At 39.5% G+C, this 25,794-nt stretch overlaps 1 protein-coding gene across 1 annotated transcript in view; it reads right to left on the reverse strand.

The window, feature by feature from the left end:
- PPP2CB (protein phosphatase 2 catalytic subunit beta) overlaps nt 1-25,393 on the reverse strand; it is a 35,103-nt gene extending 9,710 nt beyond the window's left edge. Inside the window, exons 1-3 of the mRNA XM_014786322.2 lie at nt 25,009-25,393; nt 3,170-3,379; nt 1,278-1,451 (exon numbers count right to left, since the gene is read on the reverse strand). Coding sequence (XP_014641808.2) covers nt 1,278-1,451; nt 3,170-3,379; nt 25,009-25,110 — 486 coding nt within the window. The 5' untranslated portion in view covers nt 25,111-25,393. The remainder of the gene's footprint in view (nt 1-1,277; nt 1,452-3,169; nt 3,380-25,008) is intronic.
- Nucleotides 25,394-25,794: the final 401 nt, after the last annotated feature.

Below are 25,794 nucleotides of genomic sequence, written 5' to 3' on the forward strand. Positions count from 1 at the left end.
TGGTTTCTGTTTGTTGGATACCAATATACCAAAGTCTATATACTGTCTATATCTGCTAGGTTAGCTTGTCCCATTGTTCCAATACTCTATACACTTATTTATTTTTTATCCACTTGATTTCTGAGGTGTATAAAGTCTTTCCACAACAAAATTTTATAAACAATAACCTGTCACCAGGTTACTGTCTGTGTGTGTACTGGCTGTTTTGTTCCTTAAAAGCACTATAATAAGAAAGATCAATGGTCCATTGAAAGTAAGAGGTTGGGAGGGAGGGGGAGAAATATATAATTTAACTCGAACATATTCAATAAATAAAAGCTCTACTAATGCACCCATTTAAAAAACTAAATTTACCATAACACTGATAGGCCATCCTTCTAAAATAATTGTGTCCAGTGTTATGTGAATGAAGATTATCTTGCTTTTTAAAATAAAAAACCTTAATTAAAATTTAACATCGTTTAATTGTTTTCTTTCATTTTAGCAAGTCTAGGCAAAATATTGTCCTTTTAAATTAATTATTGTGATGTCCAAAATCACAGCTGGGAAAACATGGACTGTCAGGGTCACAGAGAAAAGGTGATAACCAAAGTGTATTCCCACCAGTGGTCAAAGAGAGGATCTATTGTACCCTTGACAACTCTCGGCTTTTATAGTTTAAGAATTATACAGTTATACAGTATGTCTTATATTTAAATTTAAATCAGCTCATGAACACAGTGATGACCTCTAGAAATTGGAATAACAGGAAACGGGCACAATTTTTTCTTATACTTTTGAATGTTTTATAACTATGTCTGTTAATACTTGTCACAGGTGGAAACAAAGCATTCACTTCTTGGTGAAGAAGGTGTAATACACAATATTAGTGCTTGCAATTACCATGAAAATAGGAATAAAAGTTATTAATGGTAACCAGCAGACACTGTATATGTGTGCAGGTAGCTTTAAAAAACAGCTTTGCTTTACTAGTATTGTACATCAGGGCCTTAAGCATTTATTTACAATATTTATCTATAATAAAAAAGCATATTGGCATATTCTTTGGCCAAAAGCTTTACACACATATCTTAGAACAACATGGAAATTTGCTGGTCTCAAAGTACATACAATTTATCGAATTCCCTGTTGTGAAATCTTAAGTATAAGGGAAAGAGGCAGAAAAGGCCCAAGGGGATACAGAAACACACGTCATGTAAATCTAGACTCTCAGTTACTAGTAGGAATTACTTTTCTTACTTTTATCCCCGCCCCCATCTAAGTACATACATACACACCTGTCCATCTACTAAAGCTGTAAGTGGAAGATAATCAAATAGATCTGTAAAATATTTCCAAACATTGGCATTTCCATACTTTCGTAGACATTCATCATAAAAGCCATATACTTGGGTAATTTGTCTGCTTTCGTGGTTTCCTCTCAATATTGTAATGCGTTCTGGATAACGCACCTGGAGGAAAAGCAAAAGAAACCCATGCTGTACAAACCATATTTTTACTAGTGTCATGTTAAGCACATTAACCAGTGACCCATTTCTTTAAATGGCTCTTTTTTCTGCTAGTAAATTAAATGTTAATTCTTTTTCAGAGTAAAAATGTTCTCATTCATAACCGGGTCCTACTGATTAAACTTCGAAATATTTTTTATACAGGTAGTCATCCTTCTTCATTACTATTTATACCACCTTCAATGAAATCCTTATTGACTGATACCTATATTACTATAATAAACTAGTATCTGATTCATTGTCTCAAATATCTTCTTCATCCTCAAACTATCACTAGTCTTCTAAATCTTTCCAGAATACTATTACTTCTTACTGCTGAATGGATACCGAAGATCAGAGATTTAGACCTGAGACAAACTCCTCTATAGACTTAACTTCTCCCTCCCTTTTCAACTTTTATTTCCCACAGGAAGATTGCCTTTGCCAACAAAAACAGGCCCTTGCCAAATCCAGGCAAGCTTTCAAATGTATTAATAGTCTCTTTTCCCTAAGAAAATATAGAGACATACCTTATAACATACTATTTATAGTTAGGAATGTGTCTGAGAAGAAGTATGAAAAGGCATCAGATTCTGTAAACCAAATTAACCAAAAGCTGCAAATGCATACTTCAATTCACAGACATTCACTAAGCATCCATTATACGTCCAACATTAAACTTAGTGCTTAAAGCTAGGAGGCAGGTCCACACAAGTATAATGTATGACTTCTCTCTAGGGACTAATCTCACTAAAGAGGTATGTGAAATAAATAATATAAGGCAATAAACCACTATGCAACATAAATAAGGGGTGAGAGAATACGTTTCATCGTAATTCAGAGGAGAAGGAGTAAGGCTAAAACTGTTGAAGGCTTCATGGAAGAAGCAGGACTTGACTTGAGTCTTGGCAGAAGGGGCAACAAATCACAGATGGAGGAATCTCCTAGGCAAATCGGTTAAGGAAATATATGGAGAGAGGCTGAGCACTGAAATTCTTTGAATTGAGTCGAAGAGTTTATGCGGCCAACTACTGGCAGGCAAATTCAGGCTAGACTACAGAGGGCCAGCCAAGGAGTTTGAGCTCCATTCTACAGGCAACATGGAATCACTGAAGAATTTGGGAGCAGGGAAGTACCAATAAGAAAGTGTTAAATAAAAGAGATTTAGTCTGGCAGTATATGTAAGGTGCAAGGTAGATCTGGAGGGGTGAGATCCCGGAGGCAGAAATATTAGTTACCACGCTATTCCAATAATCGAAGTGTGAAGTGGTAAAGATACGAACTGTGTGGTGATAGTAAAAACAGAAAGACACAGGAATTACAGACTTTCCAAGGCAAGAATTTAACAAGACTTGTTAACTGACTAAATATAAGAAATAAGTGACTAAGTCAAAAACGATTCTTAAGACTTCAGCTATGGATTACCTAAGAGAATGATTTAACAGAAGTAGGCAAGAGAGGTTTAACGTATCATGCTCATCTCCCTCTCTTTTAAAAGATGTAAAATCTACTATTATTTTAAGGGTTTATAAACTGAATGGATCATAAAATAGAACAGATGAGAGGCAATACTGCCATTCTTGCCTTTTGCTGGTTTAAAGCTTGAAAAAAAGAAAACTGAATTGCATTAACCATACCTTTAATACCAAGAAAAAAAGAAAATTGAATTTCATTAATCATACCTTTAATGCCACAAGAAGAGTCACAGTCTCCACTGAATAATAACCTCTGTCTACATAGTCGCCCATGAATAGATAGTTCGTGTCTGGTGATTTTCCACCAATTCTAAAGAGCTCCATGAGATCATGGAATTGACCGTGCACATCTCCACAGACGGTAACAGGACAACGAACCTCTTGCACATTTGATTCTTTTGTTAAAATTTCCTTAGCCTGTCAGAAAAATGAAATCAACAATTAAAAAAAGATTCTATCACAAATTTAAAGGTGTCATTCTTTGTGTATTAAAAGAAAATGTGGCGGAAAAACACACCTGAAATGTGCCTTATAAAATCATAAAACTAAAACCACAATAAGATACCACTTTACATCTACTAAGATGGCAAATAAAAAAGACAGATAATAGCAAGTGTTTGCAAGGATTTGGAGAAACTGGAACTCGCATACACTGCTAGTGGGAATGTAAAGTGGTGCAGCTGCTGTGGAAAACAGTCCGGCAGTTCTTCAAAAAGTTAAACAGAATTACCATGTGATCCAGCAATTCCACTTAGATATATACTTAAGAGAATTATGTTTACACATGTTCCTGGCAGCATTATTCCTGGCACAATAGCCAAGAAGCTGAAACCACTCAAATGTCCATTAACTTCTGAATGGATACATAAAATGTGGTACATCCATTCAATGGAATATTATTCAGCAATAAAAAGACATGAAGTACTGATACATGCTACAGCTTTGAAAACATTATATTAAGTGAAAGAAGGCAGTCACAAATGGTCATAGATCGTATGACTCTATCTACATGAAATATCCACAATAGGCAAATCTACAGAGATAGAAAGCAGACCAGTGGCTGCCTAGGACTGGAGGGACTGGGGGGTAATGGCTAAGGGGTACAGGGTTTCTTCGGGGGATCATGAAAATGTTCTAATATTGTGGTGATAAATACACACATCTGGGAATGTACTAAAAGCTACTAACTGTACATTCTAAATGAGTGAACTGGATGGTACAGGAATTATATCTCAATAAAGGTGTTTTTTAAAAAGAATAATCTTATTTACAGGTTAAAACAGGTCAATAAAGAAAAAAAATCACAAATTAATTATTCAAATTCTTTTATAAACAAACACATTCTTACACCAATTCATAAGCCAATCTTCAACTTCTTTATTCCAATTATTGTATATTTAATGAGTTAAGTTAGACTATACCATTAGGAGGCCCTGAAGTACAGAGTTTACATATAAACAATGACAGATTAAATGTACTGACTAAATTCAAGTTCATCACACTTCCTCTATTTAGCAACTTTGCCTAATAGAAAAAAGATCCCAGAATCAGAGAGAAGATTAAAAAGGTCTCTGAGGCCTGTAATAAAACAGATATGATACAAGTACATGTACCTTTCCATCAACCTGCCAGAGGAGTCTAGTAGGCCTTATTCTGGGCCTATTTACTTGTTATGCACAAAATTTTAATAAGCTACTTATCACATTTCAAGGTCAATGAGAGATTAACAGAAAACCATGAAGAACAGGAGATAAGACCTGGGACTGACATATACATACAAAGAGTAAGAAACAACCCCACAGTGAGGGTGATGGTTGTGAAAATAACACAGTCAACTGCTCAGGAGGAAGCTTACAGCAGGACCCGGCAGAGGAGAGCTAAGACTAGAGGGAGAGTCGAATTTTAGGGACAGACACTTCTCTGCCTCTCCAGGGATCTGATCATCTAAAGAGCATTTAAGAACATGGATTTATGGGCTGGCCTTGTGGCACAGTGCTTAAGTGAGCGTGCTCTGCTGCTGGCGGCCTGGGTTCGGATGCTGGGCGCGCACTGACACACCTCTTGTCAGGCCATGCTGTGGCGGCCTCCCATATAAAGTGGAGGAAGATGGCACGGATGTTAGCCCAGGGCCAGTCTTCCTCAGCAAAAAGAGAAGGATTGGCAGATGTTAGCTCAGGGCTGATCTTCGTCACACACACACACACACACACACACACACACACACACACAAAACCCACTGATTTTGAGCTTCTCTCTCCATAATGTAAGTTCTTGCTGCTCGGCATCTCTGTCAATAGACTAACATTCTTGCCAATTAGCAGGTGTGAAATAGTATCTTTTAATTTTCACCTCTGATACTTAATACTTCTCTAAAAAAGCTTTTCATATTTACTGGTCATTGAATTTCTTTCTCTCTCTTTTTTTTTTGAAATGCCTACTCACAAAATTAACCTAATTTTTCTATTTGGTTGTATTTTTCCTATTGATTTATACTAGGTATTTTTTTTTAGTATTATGAATATTTACCTCTTATTGGTTTTATGCATTTTAAATACCTTCTGCCAGGGGCTAGTATTTTCATTTTGCTTATAGTGCCACTGAAGTTTTTGTTGTTGTTGTTTCTGAACTTTAAGACAGCCAAATTTATCACTCTTTCCCCTTCACGGTGTGTGCTGTTTGGGTCTTATTTCAGAAACTGTTCCCTACAGAGGGCAAAAAGGCACTTTTGTATTTTTATCCCAGGAGTTTTTGCTTTTACATTTAACAAGTCCTTAATCCAGCGCTGGAATTTGTTATTTGGTATAATGTAGGAATTCATTTTGTTATTCCTAATGGTTAGCCAACCGGCCCAGCATTATTTATCAGGTAGTGCCATCCTTTCCTAATTTGTAATGCCACCACTGCCAAGGTTTCGTCAAGACCTATGTCTGTTTCCTGATTTCTTATTTGTACTGGACACAACCTTGTACACTCTCTCAGATGCCTTAACATTCTTTTTCTGAGCTGCCTGCCTCTGGAACCGCACTGCTGTCATGACTGATGGCACCCTTGCCCAGCTCTGAGCTGAAGCTGTAGACTTGCCTGGCCCTCACTCTGAACCCTACCTATGCCGAGCCGCTCCTCCACTTCCAGACATGGAGGGAATGCCACATGGCGGGAGGTGGGATCTGGCTTCTCGAGCAGGTGCTGAGGGCTGGATAGCACAATTTGGAAATATGTGGGAGTCATCTCCCCATGGGGTAAACCTTGACTAGTGGGAAGAGAGAGAAAGGAAGGAGGCAGGGAAATAAACGGCCACTTCTGTGGTTCCTTCCATGCACTTCTCTGAGGTATGACTTCTCCTCGTGATTTTTCTGGATTCGGCAGAAGTCCCATCTCCCAAGGTGACCTATCATATGGCACTGCCTCACAGCTTTTCCCACCTTGTTTTCTTCCTCCACCTTATATCCTTGGGTTTGCAGCCCCACACGAAGCGTCAGCACTTGAACCTTTGCCTCAGGCTCCGTTCTTATTGGTCTACCACTCCTGTGTCAATAACAGACTGATTTAATTACTATTAGAAATCATATAACTGGGAAGACAGGCTCCCTTCCTTATTCCTTTTATTAAACTATCTGGCTATTTTGGGCCCTTTTCATTAAGCCTGCCATATGAATTTTAGAACTAACTTGTCAAATCCTATGAAAATCTTATTGAGATTTGACTCAAATTACATTAAATTTATATATTTGGAGCAAATGGACATATTTAAAATAAGTCTAGGGCCGGCCCCATGGCTTAACGGTTGAGTGCGCACGCTTCGCTGCTGGCAGCCCGGGTTCAGATCCCAGGTGTGCACAGATGCACCGCTTCTCCGGCCATGCTGAGGCCACGTCCCACATACAGCAACTAGAAGGATGTGCAGTTATGACATACAACTATCTACTGGGGCTTTGGGGAAAAAAAATAAATAAAATTATAAAATAACAAGTCTTTCCACTGATGAATATGGTACTGATCATCATTTAAGATTTCCTTTTTTCTTCAATCAAGTTTCATAATTGTCTCTTTAATAATGTCTACTTGTTGGATATACTCCAAAGTAATTTATACTTGATATTATCTGGGATTTTAAAAAATATTTCTAATTTTTTTTTTTTATTTATTTTCCCCCCAAAGCCCCAGTAGATAGTTGTATGTCATAGTTGCACATCCTTCTAGTTGCTGTATGTGGGACACGGCCTCAGCATGGCCAGAGAAGCGGTGCTTTGGTGTGCACCGGGGATCTGAAACCGGGCCACCAGCAACGGAGCGCACGCACCCAACCGCTAAGCCGTGGGGCCGGCCCTAAAAAATATTTTTTTTTTTTTAAAGATTTTATTTATTTATTTTTTCCCCCCAAAGCCCCAGTAGATAGCTGTATGTCATAGCTGCACATCCTTCTAGTTGCTGCATGTGGGACGCGGCCTCAGCATGGCCGGAGAAGCGGTGCGTCGGTGCGCGCCCGGGATCCGAACCCGGGCCGCCACCAGCGGAGCGTGCGCACTTAACCGCTAAGCCGTGGGGCTGGCCCTAAAAAATATTTCTTAATGTCAGAGATTTCCATAATACTCTTGTACTTGAAAACTGTTTATTTAGTTTTAATAGCTTATAGATTTTCTTGGATTTTCCATATAGACTGTAAAATGATTTTGTTTTTTCTTTTATAAATCTTATAACCACTAGTGTCTTAGTCTATTTGGGCTGCTATAACAAAAATACCATAGACTGAGTGGCTTAGAACAAAGAAAATTTATTTTTCACAGTTCTAGAGGCTGGAAGCCTAGGATCAAGATTTCCAGAAGTAAGCTCCTTCGATCAAAAATTCCAGAATTTCCTGGGGCCGGCCCAGTGGCACAAGCGGTTAAATGCGCACACTCCGCTGATGCGGCCTGGGGTTCGCCGGTTCGGATCCTGGGCGTGCACCGACACACCACTTGTCAGGCCATGCTGTGGCGGTGTCCCATATAAAGTGGAGGAAGATGGGCATGGATGTTAGCTCAGGGCCAGTCTTCCTCAGCAAAAAGAGGAGGATTGGCAGATGTTAGCTCAGGGCCGATCTTCCTCACAAACAAAAAACCAACCAGAATTTCCTAAATTCAGAGAAATTTTGTCATGGGATGGAATACTTTTTGTGTTCTATTTGTTGAATTTCCCATTTTAGAAACTTTAATTACTTGTTTTTTTAAATCATGTTTGTTCTTTTTCGTTTTCATGTGCATTCCTTGTGATTATCTTAAGTCTTTCCTTTCTGGAGGCAGTTAGATTTTTTTCTGCCATGTCCATTCTGTTTCTCTTGTTATTAATTATCACTACTGGTTTTGCCCTCAATTTGTTTCCGAAGTCTATATTCATCTCGTGCTATGTTCTTGTTTTTGAGCTTCTTGTATTTAATCCACATCATAGTGAGTTGTTCTATAACTTGAGCACCAGTGGGTAATTTCTTCCTGTTCCCTGGGTTTATTTTGGGTTCTTTGTACATCACTCCTCAGGCTATGTTCCTTTCTTGCTGTAATTTGTCTGCCATGCTGTCCCTTCTCACTTTGTTGCTGAGCTATCAGTCTAAACCTCCTCTTTCCTCCAACACATTGTGGGGCATTTATTAACTCCCCCTCTACCACATCTGAGACTGGTTTGTTTTTCCCAATGAGCCACAGGTTTACAGTCCAAGTAGTTCACATTCATTCTTTTTTTGGTAGCCAAGATAGGAGGTGGGAGGGCTCATGAGAGGGACTATGGGGCCTAGAATGCCTACAAACTGCATTCACTTCTGAGGTGTGTTAAGGTTCACTCTGTTCCCTTAGGGGACTGACTACTCGCAGTCTCTGGACATGCTCCCCAATCAGTGTGCAGCCCTGATGCATTCAATTCTCACTGTCAGGTCCACTGCTCAGTCCCTATTTCTCTCCGAAAGCTATTTCCACTGTTTCCCAGACAAAAGGAGAGAAAGATCCCACTTGGCCATCTCTCTTCAGAGATATGGAGAAATTAATGAAAACCCTCTGGGTCTTGGGGGCTCACTCACGCAGCCTGCAGTGGTGGGGGACAGTGAGGAGTGGTGCCTCATTGTGCCACTAGGTGACCACAGCCCTGGGTGGTGCCTCTTTCCTTGTTTGGTTACTGATTATTTCCTGTCTTCTAAATTTTCCCTGTGTATACATGTTTGTTGTTCACATCAATATTAGTACTAGTCAGAAAAGGAAGCAGGTAATTATCCATTTTCCTTGGTGTTGGCCAGACCACATTTGGAGTAACCTGATCCATTCTGTGGTGAAAAAAGAGGGGCAGGGCCCACAAATATGCTTCTTTTCCATCTATGAGACTGGCAAAAATGAAAATTACCCATCGTTAGCAAGGCTATTCTCACACGCTACCGGCAGCAATGCACATTTATACATCTTCTTTGGAAAGCAAGTGACAGTGGCTAACAAAACGTAAAGTGATGTGAGGCAAAGACTCAAAAATCCACTCCCCCTCCTTCTCAATAATTAAACTGATTGTACTCATGGGAGCCATGCTCCTGGCTAAAAGACAACAGCTCCCAGCTGTTTTAGTCAGTTCAAGCTGCGATAACAAATACCACAGACCACAGACTAGGTGGCTTAAACCACAGACATCTATTCTAATAGTTCTGAAGGTTTGAAAAGTCCCAGATCAAGGTGCCAGCTGATTAAGCTCCTGGTGAGGACCCTCACCTTGGTTTGCAGAGGGATGACTTCTTGCTGTATCCTCACATGGAGGGGAGAGAGAGAGAGCATCTCTCTAGTGTCTCTTCTGAGATGAGCACTAATCCCACTCATGAGGGCTTTACCCTCATGGTCCAATTACCTCCCAAAGGCCCCACCTCCAAATACCATCACACTGGGGATTAGGCTTCACATACGAACTGTGGGAGGACACATATTCAGTCCATAGCACCAGCCTCTCATGCAGCTACAAATGGCCATGAGACTAAGTTCTAGTTGGTGAGATGTGAGGAGTGTTATGCGGGAACTACAAAGTTTCCTTAAGGAGGGGGTGTGCCCTTCATCACGCTCCATTGCGTTTCCTGGAATGTATATGTGATGGCTGGACCTCCAGGAGCCACTTCAGACCATAAAGACAGGGGCTGCTCTCTAGTAACAGCAGAACAGAGTGCTGGAAGATGTGGCAGGCTGAAAAAACGCCCCGCAAAGATATACTCACTTCCTAATCACCAGAATCTGTGAATATTACCTCATATGAAAAAGATGTGATTAAGGATCTTGACACAGGGAGCTTATCCTGATGGGACCTAAATGTAATTGCATGTACCCTTATAAGAGAGAGAGACACACACACAGAAGAGAAGGCCATGTGGAAGACAAGGGAGATTGAAGTGATGCAATCAAGGAATGTCAGCAGCCACCAGAAGCTGGAAGAGGCAAGGAGCAGATTCTCTCTTAGAACCTCCAGAGGGTGTGTGGCCCTGCTGACTTGATTTTGGACTTCTGGCCTCCAGAGCTGTGAGACTATATTTCTGTTGTTTTAAGCCACCCAGTTTGTAGTAATTTGTTACATCAGCCACAAAAAACTAATACAGCAAGATGTCTGGTTTCCTGATAACTTTGTAGAGCTGCCATATCATCCCTGGACTGCTTATCTCTGAATTTTCCACTACATAAGAGAAACAGAAATGGCTACTGGGTTAAGCTTTTATTCTTTTGGGTTTTCTGTTACACATACTAAACCTAATACTGACACATGGTTATAATACTGGACCAAGCAACTCCACTTCTAGACAACCATACTATGAATAAAATCAGATAAATTTGTAGGGATATAGTCCTTGCTTTGAAGAGAAAATACTGGAAACTATAAATGTCCATTTATATGGATATTTAAGGAAACGGATAGTTAAGGAAACAAATATGGTACATCTATAGAATGGAATACTAAGCAGACATTAAAAATCTTATAGAAGTATATTTGATATAAAGGGTATTTGATATATAAATGAAAAGGGCAAGTCACAAAACTATACAATCACCTGTTTAGTAAGGAAAACTGTCTAGGAGTTCCACATCAAGAAGCTGCTCTAACAATTTTTAGATATGATCATGTTAGGTTCTATCAAATAGCTGGTTTAGATCACAGGGGCAAAAGACAGCAATGTCAGCTAAGTTCAGCCAAAGAATTAATGCATCAGAGGGTAAAGAAAAAAGTCCTTAATATAAGAATCAATTTACAGAAGCCAAATCCCAAAGTCAAAAGGATCCTAATAAAATAGCTGAAGATTGAGAAAACAATTAGCAGAGGTCTTTCAAGAGCAACATAACCTCCTGCAATGGATCTATTAACTGGAAAAAAAAAGTCAATGACAACAAGCTTAAAAATGACTAAAATCATTATGTCATCTGCTTAGCAAGCATCAAGTAATTTGTTTTTCAAGTCAAATAGGAGCAAATGTGGTATGAAGTTTTGCCGAAATAGTAAAACAGAATCCTCAAGTCATATAACATTAAGAATTTTATAAGCTAACCCTACTTAAAAATCCATTAAAGGCAACATCACCAAAAAACAGAGGAAAAATTATTTAATACACAGTACCTGTACAAGACAACAGTCGTCAGGGTGATAGACCATTCACTCTGATGTACACCATACACAGCAATCACTTGACACATCAAAATATTCCCTAAGAATAAGGTTCATGTATTCATGTAATACATGAACACAACAAATATTCATTTGTCAAGTGTCTGTGGTAGGGCAGGTACCAGAGATAAAGAGGAACATGGAAACTCTCTAGCCTCAACATGCTGGCTTCAATGGGCTCAGCCAAATAAAATAAAAACTTGTGTCTACAAGAAGAGATAAAAGGAGAAGCCTGGGAGAATATTTATAGCACACAACAGAAACATGTTGACATATGTCGTACAAAGATATTTGTAGAATAAATTACAATGTCTCAAAAATCATTGATTCAATCTTAAAATTTCATATTTTTTTAGAAGCTGTAAGAAACTATTTATACAAGAGCGTTTGAGAATATAAAGCTCTGAATTAGCCATCTTTAAACTGTTAAATGGAAGAAGGCTTGCAACTATTTTTATACCAGTTAACTTAAAATGTAATTTGAAGTTATATCTTTCTGTATTTTTTTTTTTTTGGTGAGGAAGATCAGCCCTGAGCTAACATCTGCCAATCCTCCTCTTTTTTTTTTTTTGCTGAGGAAGACTGGCCCTGGGCTAACATCCATGCCCATCTTCCTCTACTTTATATGGGACGCCGCCACAGCATGGCTTGACAAGCGGCGCGTCGGTGCGCGCCCAGGATCCACACCGGCGAACCCCAGGCCGCCACAGAGTGTGCGCACTTAACCGCTTGTGCCACTGGGCCGGCCCCATATCTTTCTGTATTTTAACATCAGAAAGTTAATTTTTAAGTCTAGGTAAGAAAATTTTCTGTAATACTGATGGCTTTAATAGCTCTAAGACTTATAATATTGAGACTATGAAGTTTTGTTGAAAAAACTGTTCATTCCCTTAATACACAGATAAACAAATGTAGCCGTTCTCAAAGTGTGACCCAAGGGCACGTTCAGATGTAATGAATTTACTATTGTTTTAAAGAATAAGTATTTTTTGAAATTTGCTTTAATTGCCAATACAGTAAGTATCAATAATACAACCCACATAAACAAAAGTTCTTCGCAGTCCTTACGTTTTAAGAGTATAAAGGGGTCGTGAGACTAAAAAACTTAAAATCGCTATGTTAATGCATCTGCTCTGTTGACCTACAAGTAACATGAAAGAAACAGAGACCAGGTAAAGGGTAAGAGGGTTCACATTTCTACACAGACATGTATCCTATTCACTTCAACTTGTTTTGCAGTGACTATTAGTGTCCTATTACACCAATCCGAAGTACTGGTGTTAGAATATGTAAAACAAAATCACAATGAAAATTTGTATACACACTGTAGGAATCACAAAGAAAGTCTATCTCCAGACTCATCTATGCCAATTGGATGCCCCTAGCCCAGACTTTTATTTGAAGCGACTCTAAGCAGTAGGGACAATGGCAAGTCCTATTCCAGCAGAGGTGTTCTCTCCTGTGTTCTAAAACATTTCTACATCTAGGGACAGCTAATTTTCGACAAGGGAGCCAAGGACATACAATGGAGAAAGGAAAGTCTCTTCAATAAATGGTGTTGGGAAAACTGGACAGCCACATGCAGCAGAATGAAAGTAGACCATTATCTTACACCATAACCAAAAATTAACTCAAAATGGATTAAAGACTTGAATGTAAGACCTGAAACCATGAAACTTCTAGAAGAAAACATAGGCAGTACACTCTTCGACATAGCTCTTAGCAGCATATTTTCAAATACCATGTCTGACCGGGCAAGGGAAACATTAGAAAAAATAAACAAATGGGACTACATCAAACTAAAAAGCTTCTGCACAGCAAAGGAAACCATCAACAAAACAAAAAGACAACCTAACAATTGGCAGAAGATAATTTGCAAACCATATATCTGATAAAGGGTTAATCTCCAAAATATATAAAGAACTCATACATCTCAACAACAAAAAAACTGACAACACAAAAAATGGGCAAAAGATCTGAACAGACATTTCTCCAAAGAAGATATACAGATGGCCAACAGACACATGAAAAGATGTTCAACATTATTAACTGTCAGGGAAATGCAAATCAAAACTACGATGAGATATCACTTCATTCCCATCAGAATGGCTATAATTAACAAGACAAATAACAAGTGTTGGAGAGGATGTGGAGAGAAAGGAACTCTCATACAGTGCTGATGGGAGTGCAAACTGGCATACCCACTGTGGAAAACAGTATGGAGATTCCTCAAAAAATTAAGGATAGAACTACCATATGATCCACCTATTCCACTGCTGGGTATTTATCCAAAGAAGATGAAACCACGAATGCATAAAGATACATGCACCCCTATGTTCACTGCAGCATTATTCACAATAGCCAAGACTTGGAAGCAACCTAGGTGCCCATCAAGGGACTAATGGATAAAGAAAATGTGGTATATATACACAATGGAATACTACTCAGCCATAAAAAATGATGAAATCTGGCCATTTGTGACAACATGGATGGACCCTGAAGGTATTATACTATGCGAAAGAAGTCAGAGAGAGAAAGTCAAATACTGTATGATCTCACTCATAAATAGAAGATAAAAACAACAACAATCACATAGAGACAGAGATTGGATTGGTGGTTACCAGAGGGGAAGGAGAGAAAGAAGAGAGTGAAAGGGGTGATTAGGCACACGTGTATGGTGATGGATTGTAATCAGTCTTTGGGCTGTGAACATGATGTAATCTACACAGAAACTGAAATATAATGATGTACACCTGAAATTTATGTAATGTTATAAACCAATGTTGCCACAATAAAAAATAAAACATTTCTATGGTATGACTTTGTGGCTCCAATCTCTCTTAAATTCTGCAAAATTTCCAAGCCTGGTTCTCCAGCTTTCCTTTTGATTCTAGGCTACCAAATATTCTTCCAACAAATGGTATTTCTGCTTAAATTAGCCTGGTAGACTTCCCAAGAGTTATGAACAATGTAGCCTGAACATTTTTTTCGTCTTTGCCTATAATTAGTTAGAATGAGATTGTATGTACAGAAGCCTTCCAGAAAATATGGGTTCTCCTCCCAGTTCAAACCTAATTGTGTAACCTTAAGACCTACAGACCCTTCAGTTTCTTTATTTAGATTAGGTATCCGTGAGTCTGCATCTCTTAAATACGAAGTCTTATCTTCCACATGTATAATCCTGAAATAGTTATTCTTTTCCAAACTGAAATTCTTTTAGGGTTGATTCTTAGCTTCATGGCAAAATACATTATTTTATTATCATCATGTTACGGAAAGTACCTTTCTCGGGAGGAGAGAAGACAAACTGTGGGTTTACTTTTCTCACATAACAAGAAGCCTGGAGGTGGGCAGCCCTGGATTTGTGCAGCTTCTCAAGGGCCATCATACGGCCACAGACTCTTTCCACCTACCTTCTTCACCACCCTTAGCAAACACAATTGCCATCTCATGGTCACAAAATGGTGGTGCATCTCTAGGCACTGTATCTGGTACCCTACTCAGCAAGAAGGCAGAAGGGGCAAAGGGTATATGCCAGCCTCATCCAACCATCTTACAAAGCTTTCCCAGGAGTCTCACTCAGCCACTCGCTGCCCAGCTGAGACACATGCTTCCTGCTGCCCCAGTCAATCACTGGGCTGTGACTAGAATGAAGGGAGAGTCGCTACAAGGTGTAATTCCAATCAGAGCTGCAGGGAATTTTAGAGATTATCAGGCATCTCCTACAGAGTCTGACAAATGGCTCAGAAACGCCTAAGATCAGAAATGAAACAATATTTTTGCCAAGTTTATTCCATAAGACAGATTCCCAATTTTGTTTAGGAAAAAAATAAAACAATAGCACAAATCATTAGAAAGTTCAATCGGGGCTGATGTCTTCTATTTATTATTATTTTTGTTCAAAAAAATCAACATTTGGCTGATGGTTCCAACTCTAAAAAGGAAATCTGCTTCATATACAACCACTATCATTTACTGTCTTACTTTAAATACAGAAATAAAAAGCACCAAAATGTAAATATTATCCAATTTAATTGTTCTTTTAAGGATATATGGTTATCTTAACCTAGCACAGGTTTTACAAAACTACGTGGATGGGTTAAGCTACATGATATAGAGAGTGTGTGTGCTTTACAATAATACTTCCTGAGCTCTTATCTACACAGCAGTGAAGAAAGTACTTGTCAGGCCAGTGTAAGTCACTGTAAAAATGTAAAAACCTTTGTGCCAGGAGTCCCCAGGTCTGGTGGTAAACCACAAAGAAGATCCACAGAACTCAGCATACAGTCATACTCAGGGCTATGATTTATTATAGCAAAAGGACAGCAAAGGAAAAGGCACAGGGGACGAAGCCCTGAGTAAATCGGATGCAAGCTTCCAAGAGTGCTCTCCCAGGGGATCTGCACAGAGTGCACTGAATGCCTGCAGCCATGAGTTGTGACACCACACATGAAATGCTGTCTACCAAGGAAGCTCATTAGAGACTCAGTGCCCAGGATCTGTAATTGGGAGCTGGTCATGTAGGTACCCTCCGCTGAGCATGTACCAAAATTCCAGACCGTGAGAAGGAAAGCACGTGTTCAGCATAAAGCATACTGTTTGCATAAACAGTTCAGGTACAGCAAGCCATTCTTAAAGGAAGTGGTGGGAACCCTCCCCAAATCCAAGTTTCCAGACATGAGCCAAGGGCAACCTTGAAATGAGGCTTTTCTACAGATAGTGGTCTCAGGATTGCTATGTTAACTCCTTTCTGCACACCTTGTGATTCTATGTGTAATTCTCATGAGTGTTTTTTAATGTGACTGAGCACCCAAAGTTTAACTATCTCTAGGACACAGATAAGACCAAGTTTAAACCTGTAAAGCGAAGGGCTGTGGTGATGGCAAATGCCACCTGGCAGAGATACACCCAGGCAGAAAGCTGTTACTGTTGCGCGCATTGCTGTATACCTGTCCTTTCAAATTTGTCTCCTTTCTCACCCATTTAAGACATATTCTTTCTTGCTGCTATAAATCAAATCTATCTTAGGAAGAGAACTGAGAAAATGAAGATTTGGGAATAACATTCACATAAATAGGATGAAGAAAATATTTTATTTTCCCTTCTACCCATGTTTTAAGACTGCAAAATATGTAAATGTACTCAAGTCTCCCCCGCCTCCCAACAGGTAACATTCTGTTTCTATTTTCGTGTTGATGCCCATTGCCAGAGCCATATTAACAAAAAGCACTATATTTGGTTTTGGCAGAGGCAATATACAAATTCTTTTCTTTCCATATCTATTTAGCACATATTTATCTGCTATAATGTACTATAGGTTATCTCCTACTCTCTAAGCAAATTCATCTAAAGAAAGCCATAGAACACTGATCTCTCAAACAGATACAATTAAATAAAGTTAAAAATCCTACAGGGCTCGGGTGCCCGTCCTCCTATAGTTACAAGGTTCTTCCATAAAGGACAGCTGATCTTTTTTTTCTTTTTTTTAATACAAGGAAATAACTTTTCCTTTCAGTTCAACAACAGTCAAGTATCTGTATGCCAAGCAATGTCAAGCTTGGAAACACAAAAATAAGTCATATACTCTGTCAAAATTAGAAAAGAATGAGGTATGTGTATGTACACAGGCCAAGATATATTGCTCAGTGAAACAAGTTTTAGGAGGTTATACCTATGATCCCATTTTAATAAAAACAATACACCACAAACACCCATCCCCTCCCCAACACACATTTTTTTTGCACATAGAGAACAAGGCCTGGAAGACTATATAAGGTTTGTCTCTGAGGACAGCGGATGGGGAAGGTAGGTGCAACAGTGGAGAGTATTTGCTCTTTTCCCTACATTTCTGAAATGCTTAAATTAAAAAAAAAAAAAAATATATATATATATATACATACACACACACACTACTTTTTAAATCTGAAAACATGACTTTTCAAACTTCAAAACACATTCCAGATAGCAATAATTTATAAAAACCACCACAGTGCTATATCTGTATAACAGAATTTTATTCAGGCATAAAAAAGAATAAAGTATTGATACACGCTACAACAGGAAAGACTCCTGAAAATATGCTAAGTGAAAGAAGCCAAACACAAAAGACTACATATTGCATGATTCCATTTATATAAAATGTCTAGAATCGGCAAGTCCATAGAGACAGAACGTAGATTAGTGGTTGCCAAGAGACGGGGGAGGGGTGAATGGGAGTGACTGCTAATGAGTACAGGGTTTCTTTTCTGGGAAAATGAAACTGTTCTGGAATTAGATGGTGGCGATGGCTGCAAAACTTTATGACTACACTAAAACCACTGAAGTGTACACTTTAAAAGGGCGACTTTTATAATGTGAATTATAGCTCAATAAAGAAATTGCATAAGGGAAAAAAACTAAAACTAATGGAGTTAGAACAGAATTATCCAGTGGATTTGAATTCTACCCAATCACTTCTCTTTCATATAGGCAGTTCTCACTTTGCATAGTTCCTATATGCATGAATTTCAGTTACCACAGTTTATTTTAATAACATCAGGCCCCCAACAACATGCTTCAAATCTAAGTTACCACAGTACATTTACTGTAATTACATAAAGTAAAAATTTTGCTGCTAGTATACAAATCACTACATAAACAACAGGTGCAGCAGCATCATGATCAGTCATGATCTGTGACCAATCACATCACTTCTTTCGAAGTCTTTTAGTGACTGGTCATAGCACATCAGTTACTAGGTTCAACCCAGACAGCAAAGTGTATAGCTGTGTTGCCTCCTTATCTTCTAGCAATAAACTCATGTGACATTTTATAAAAATGGATACTCAAAACAGGGATTTGGTCAACAATGATGAAATTGCAGCAAAGAAATGAAAGGTGATAACGCTAGAAATGAATTCAAATAAAAAGTACACACAAGAAATAGCTGACTGTGGGAATGCGGACACTGCTGCTGCTGGAGAGACTCTAGATATGCAGGCAGGAAATAAATAAACATACTTGCTGACATAAATGAGGAAAGTGGCCGTGACAAAAAGGATGAAGATATCCCAGAGGAAGTGACGCTGGCAAAAATCTCATTAAAGGAACTCTCAGAGACATTTCATGACATTAAAAGCATGAAGGAGAAAATGCTGGAGGCCAATTCAAACTCAGAAAAAGTAAACTTATCAGAATCTTCACACATACCACCAAGTAGCATTTCTCAAAATGCAATCTGGACTTTCTACATCACAATACCTGGGGATGCTCTTTAAAAATGCTGATTCGTGCACCTGCCCAAGACATAATCAATCAGCCTCTGGGATGGAGTTAAAGAACTTGAATTTTTATTTGCTTTCCAAGTGATTCTTATGCACACTTAAAGTTTAAGGAAAAGCCGGACAATTTTGACTACACAAAAATGCTAAAACTTGTGTAGTAAAAATTTTTTTTAAAAAGCTGGGAAAAAATATTTTAAAACATTTACAAATTTAAAAAAACATTCCAAATAAAGAAATAACTTTCTTCATTTTCAAAGAGCTTACAGAATTAAGAAAAGATAAAATGTTATGAAATTAAAACAAAAAAAGAATATGCCAACTCAATTCACAGGGGAAAACCTCACATCCTACCCACTCTATGATTCTGATAAATCCACCCATGTTTTCTTCATGTATTTTGGTTTTATTTTTATACATTTTTAAATTGCATATTAAAGTTCTTGTCACCTGAAATATGTTATGGAGTAAAAACCTGTGTAGTGAAGAATTAATCTTACCCACAAAGCTCTGGCCTTTGCCCTTGGCTACTGGGAGATGATGGCTAGGCCCTGGAATGTCCTGCTTGATAAGAGTGTCTTTGCCTGACAGCTCTGACCACTGGACAGTCTAACAACGTGATTTATGATGGGCTTTGGGTGACGTGGTATCAGTTCAGCCTCTGGAGGAAATGGAGATTAATGATATCTGTCCCTCCTGAACTCTGCCTTTACAGATTAAAATCAGCCATTCTTCCCCTGTAATAAACCGTAATCATGAGTTTAACAGCTTTCAGTGAGTTCTATGAGTCCCTCTCTGAATTGCTGAACCTGGGAATGGTTTGGGGAACCCATTGAACTTGCAAGTGGTGTCAAAAGTGAGGGCAATCTTGGCAACTGTGCCCTCTAACTCCTGCAATATCCTTTTTGATCACAAAAGTAAATCATATTATGAAGAATTTGAAAGGCTTTCTCTATTAAAAGACCACTCTATTAGAAGAGCCTCCTGAACTCAAGGCCATCACTCTCCCCTATCCTGCTGCTTCTTCCTGGCAAGAACCATTGCCTGATATTCTATTAAATCTGTTTATCATCTGTCCCCTCTTCTGTTCACAGCTCAATCTCCAGCACTCTGAACAGGGTCTGGCACAGAGCAGCACAACTAACTCTGCTGACCGTATGGTGTAAATACATAGTGGCAGCACTTACTCAACCACGCCTCTCTTCTCTCTCACTTCCCACACAAGTGCCTCTTCTGCTACTGAAGCAAAGGCGAGACTGCACTGAACCTCTTCTCAGTGCTCCTCATCAAGGATGTAAATATCAGGTGGAAATCTTTCAAAGGTAGGGGAAACTTTATCATTATTTTCCTCTCTACAAAATGGGAAGAGCAAAATTAAACTGTAGCCTACACACTATATTTTATACATTAAAAAAATCCAATTCAATGCAAAAAGTCAGTTCAAATAAAGTTGCATTTAAGAGTGAATAGGCAAGGATACTTAATTTCAACTCCTCATCCCATTCTCAAAACAAAATGATTGTCTTTGTATAAAATATCACTTAGATCTTTGAGGGAATTCTGCACATTTTTGTTGTACTATATCATAGTGCTATTATAGTAAAAGTCAGCAATCTCAGGTTGCACCTCAAGACTGTCATTTAACTCTTTTGATCACAAGATTGTCATTAATTCAGTCAAAGGACAGCTTGCAGGGGACAACAAACTGTCCCAGACTACAAGAGACAGCAAACCAAGTACAAGCTGGAGCGCCCCCATTCCCTAGAAAGGAAACTGCATCTGTCATGCACAGACCTGGTTCTCCGGCTTAATACAATTATTAAAGAAACTCAGACTTGAAAAGCAACATACAGAAAGTATCAGACAACGTTTGATCATTAACAAAGGGACAGTATGGAAGAAAAGATTTCTTCATGCAAGTTATTTAAAGGACCAAGATTAGTTTCACATTTCACTATATTTACACAAAGGAGAATTATAAGGAAATCAGTTCAAAACAATTCAAAATTCCTACTTAATCTCAAGTAGACTCAAATTTTTCATACATATTAGATTGTATCTGTGATTTTAATGCCATTCTTCTTAGAAAAGCTAAATTCAGAAAATAGATATAGTTTAAAATGCAGTGATTGTTTTGGCATTAAGATTATCCTCAATTTCTGGCATTTTGGTTTCCTTTCACAAAAGAAGGACTTCATCCACCAAGTCCTTCCTAGCATTTACCCAGAAGACGACTGTGAAGGAAAAATTTCTGCAAGATCTTCAAATTAGAATAAAAGGCATATGCTGTAAATAAAACTACTCCATGTGAAAGTAAAGTTTATACTGTAAATATCTTCACTTTGTCTATCTATGGATATGATCTTACACATCATATATACGACTGAGAAGTGAACTGATTTTAACAAGTCTGCTTTCTAGTCACTAGCAGTAGTTCATGCTAGTTTTGTTTAGTTTCTTTACCAGGCTGCTACAAAAGGTTTGGCTTAGATAAGCACGGACAACGATGATCTGTTCAGCCAGCAGAATTGCTTTTAACCTCCTATTCCACTGTAATCACGTCATTCTTTGTTACAGCAAGAAAGAAAGGAGCTACGCTCTACACCACTGCATTTTAGACTGTATCAATGGACCACCAGAGCTGGCACTAATCCTTGCTCAGGAAGTTAAAATGAAAGTACCAGTTAGGCTTTTTGGCTGTTAAGACCACTATTTTTTTAGCTATAACCTATCAAAGAAAAGTATTCCAAGAGGTTTTCTTTGAGTCACAAAAATCATTCATTATTACCAGGATCTAATCTTCATTAAAATGGTTTTAGGCATTCAGAAGTTTAAGCATGCTATTTCACATTAATGAAGTAAGTAATATCCTAAAGATACTTCTGCTTATTTCAAGGCTGAGGCCAGGACCCAGAAACATATCCATTAGTCCAATACAAAAGTTACATATTTATACTCCTACGCAAGCCTCAAAATTTTTCTAAGTAGGCACTTTATAATCATCCAAATAAAGATCTGCTAGCACACAAATAGGCCAAATTTCCCTCTCCACTTAAGAGTATTATCACCAAGATTCTTCAGTATAAAATAAAGTTTATCAGGTCAAAGAACTAAAAAATTCCTCTCCCTGAGACTCTACCAAGAGTTAAATATAGCTCTAGTCACAGAATGTCCCAAACAGTGCCAGACTGGCTCTCTAGGCACTATCTTTTAAAATTACTGTGCGTACTGCTGTTGCAGGAATGAACTGCAGAAGCAATTTTTCTAGACACATAAGAGGAGTCAAATTCACAATTTGCTTCAAAAGCTGGACTGCTAATTTAAGTCATTTTAAGAGCTAATCTTCTCAGAAGGTATGCCTTACTACTTTACGCAATTTTTCTCTAGACAGAAATTAACCTCCAAGGCCAAACATACCATACCACTCATACGTATATTTTCTGTAGTTATTCCCCAATTAGCATTAGGATGGATTTTACTTTTGCCACTAGCTCAAAATAGGGCTTTTACCAGTACCACTTTGATCTTAATTTCAGCTGACTCCTTTAGTTTTTAGGCAATCTGAGTTAAAATAGGAATTTAATTTTGAGGGAAAAATCACCACCATATAATGTAACTTTCTATAGAGTAGTATTTCCGACAGACTCCAAAAAATCATGTTATTAAAAAAAAAAGAACTAAAACCTAGTCACAAAGAATTAAACAATAAGGTGATCTACATAATCAGGTTTGACTTTTCACTTTTCTCTTATATTCTTTCTACGCGCCTGCCATTCTTGACCTGGAAGGGTAGAGCAGGTATCAAGTAGACCAAGTGATGGTAAGGTTACTTCACAAAATTGCTACTAATCCCAGTACTTTGTGCTTCAGATAACAAGGATCACAAGAAATAGTGAAACTGTATTTTTAACAATTCTAGAGCCACTACATATAAAATCTTTTTTTAAAGTACATTCTCCACAGAGAAGTCACATCATCACATCTATTTCTTTGCATCTTTTTGCAAAAGAAAATGAGGGGACAGATTTAAAACAAAATGAAATAGCTATTTTTATTTAGCTTTTCTTCATTTAATATTCATTGCGTGCTTATTTCTTGTCAGGACTTAACAGGGGTGGTATCTTAATACTCACAACCAACACAGAAGATCAGGAAATTTTATCACTTCTGTCTTACAGATGAGGAATCAGAGGTGCAGGGAGACTGGCAGCTGCCGAGCTGCAGGGCCAGGGTGTGAACTCAGATGGGCTGACCACCAGAGCTCACTGCAAGCAAACAGGACACTCCTCAGGAACATGGAGGATCAGGGTAGGGACGTAAAATGGAACTAGAGCCTAGGGTTAGAAGACAGAACATATATACCACAAAGGGACGCCACAGTTGCTAGAAGAGGGCTGCAAAACCAAGCACTGCTTAAAAAGGTAGAGAGCAAGGAATCCTATCACACTTCTCCACCCACCAGCAACTCCATCAAAGGGGTGGAGGAGAAAGATAAATGATCGTGGATTTTCACATAAAAACTCATGTTTAGTGGATAAGTACAAATATTCAAAGAAAAAAGTGGGTAAGACATAAGCTTAAACACACCTATAAAGTCCTAGGGATTGGTAGTTCAATTATTTAGGAGCTGAAGTAAAAAATACTCTTGACAAACACAGAAAGCTTCCTCAAGTGATTAAGACTCAAGTGTGACTGAGTAGTGGTACAACATTCCTCTCTAGAAATACATCTCAAAATGATTAGAGCGTCAAAGGGAAAAGCTGATTCAGCTACTGACTGTGTCCATTAACTTGGTGAAGTGCATGTCTATGTTCATAGTGAGGTTAACTGACTCAGCTAATGTCGAAACTGGATATTTCACTTGACACTGGAGCTTGAGAGAGAGAGATTTAAAACGTAAATTTTAAGACATGAAATTATAGGTTATGACTCAAGGAAACTGAATGTCTACTTGAAGCTATAAGCAAACAGTTTTTTCAGAAAGAGAAAAATACCAGTTGTTCAGCAATTCTATTTACAGAAATAAATTTTCCTGTGTTAACAGTTATTTAATATACAAAGGCCCTAGGCGACATTTACTTGTTAAAAACACTATTTTAACTTAATATTAGCTATTACTCCTCCAACCCTAAGTTGCTTTATTTTAAGAGTGCCCTATTAATAATACTAACAACATTTCTGGGGCATCCTGACTTCCGAACACTATGATCAAGAAAGTTTTATAGATTATGGCTTAAAAATACAAACAAACCCAACAGCATTAAAGATTAAATAACCTCGTTACTCCTTCCTGGACTTCAAATGAGATCTTTTAACATATAAATGTATGAAAATTATTTAGTCCAGATTATAAAAGATGAATGAGAAAAACTCTAGACTTTAACGTAAATAAGATAGACCGTCTGAAATAATTCCAGTGGTTAAGAACAGTCGATACAGAATTCAGAATGTTGTTTAAGATCATACAACCAAGAACGACTGTAAACAACTAAAACAAATAAAAACTCCTTTTTCTTCGGAAAAGAAAGCTTTACATGTAATAAAGATGGAAAAGACTTTCTAAAAAGTGCTGCTCTGCACGAAAAATACATACCCCATTTATCATTTCAAGCAAGCACTGTTGCCAAACTTTAGACTTGCTGTTTTATTTCTGAAAATCAACATTTTGCTTCCAAGAGCCACTCAACGCGAAGACCAGTTACCATCTGTTTCAACCAAAGTCAACCTCTATTTTAAAAACCACAGCCTGCCATCACACCCACCTCTCCACAAACAAATGCCTGACGCATTCCAAGGTCGCGATTTTTGAAGGGCCCGATTCACCTGAAAAAAATCCTACGTTTATGAACAGGTTCGTTAATATGAGCAACATCCAGGTTAATTTTCGGTGCATTTTCAAACAGGAGGTCGCATCAGACTAAGTGGCCGCATTCCACACGGCCGCGCTCGCTAGTCCACGCTGACCTGGAGCGTCAGGAACCCCCAGAAGAGTGTCGGTGACCCCATTCGAGCTCACGCGCGGGTGCCAGGTCTCCCCCGGCCACCCACAGCGCACCCCTGGGCCAGTAACGTGAGCGCAGCGCCCCGGGCCCCGGAACGGCCACCCCCGCCGCCGGGAGCACGGGCCCCGCGCAGCCCTCCTTCCTCTCCTACCTTCTCGCACAGGGTCCGCACTTGGTTCTCATTGAGCTGTTTACACTCGTTCAGCTGCTCGACCCACTGGTCCAGCTCCTTGGTGAACGCCTTGTCGTCCATGGCGGCCCGCGGCCCTCCCCCCGCCCCGGCGCCGCTCGCCGCTCCCGCTCCCGCTCGCCGCTCCGGCCGCCGCCGCCAGCTCCCGGCGGGAGAGGAAGGAGCCGGGGCGCGCGGCCGCGGGCCCCACGCCCCGCCTAAGGCAGCGGGCGGCGCCGGGAGCGCGGCCCCGAGGAGCCCCCCGGCCGGCCGCGCGCCCCGCGAGTCGCTGAAGGACGCGGGGCGGTGGGGGGCAGCGCGGCGCGGGGCTTCGGCGCAGCTCCCGCCGGACGATGGCCACCCGCCGGCCACTCCCGGCTCTCTCACCCCTTCGCTCTCGCTCTTTCTCTTCCCTCCCTCCGGGTTTCCGTCATCGCCCGGGCATTTCCGCCGGGAGAAGGGGAGCAGGCGGCGCCGCCAGGGAGCGGGATGCGAGCAGGGCTGCAGCGCCCCCGTGTGGCTCGGCGGAGAAACGAGCCGAGGGTCGCCCCGCTTTCTGCTCCTTCCCTTGTCTATGCCCGGTTCCCGCTTCGGGTCCGGACCAAGCTCTCCTGGTTCTTTCCTCACATCCTTTTCTCTGGGAACTTCGCCCCCCCCTTAGTCTTCTGCAGTGCTTTTTCAGCGCTCTGGAGAGGGAATTAGGAAGCTTGTGCCTTTCCTCGACAACATTGTCTCGCCGGAGTCTAGCACTTTCCCATAGCAAGCATT

The sequence above is a fragment of the Ceratotherium simum genome, chromosome 28 (genome assembly GCF_057802395.1).
Source record: "Ceratotherium simum simum isolate JZ-2026a chromosome 28, ASM5780239v1, whole genome shotgun sequence".
Taxonomy (NCBI): domain Eukaryota; kingdom Metazoa; phylum Chordata; class Mammalia; order Perissodactyla; family Rhinocerotidae; genus Ceratotherium; species Ceratotherium simum.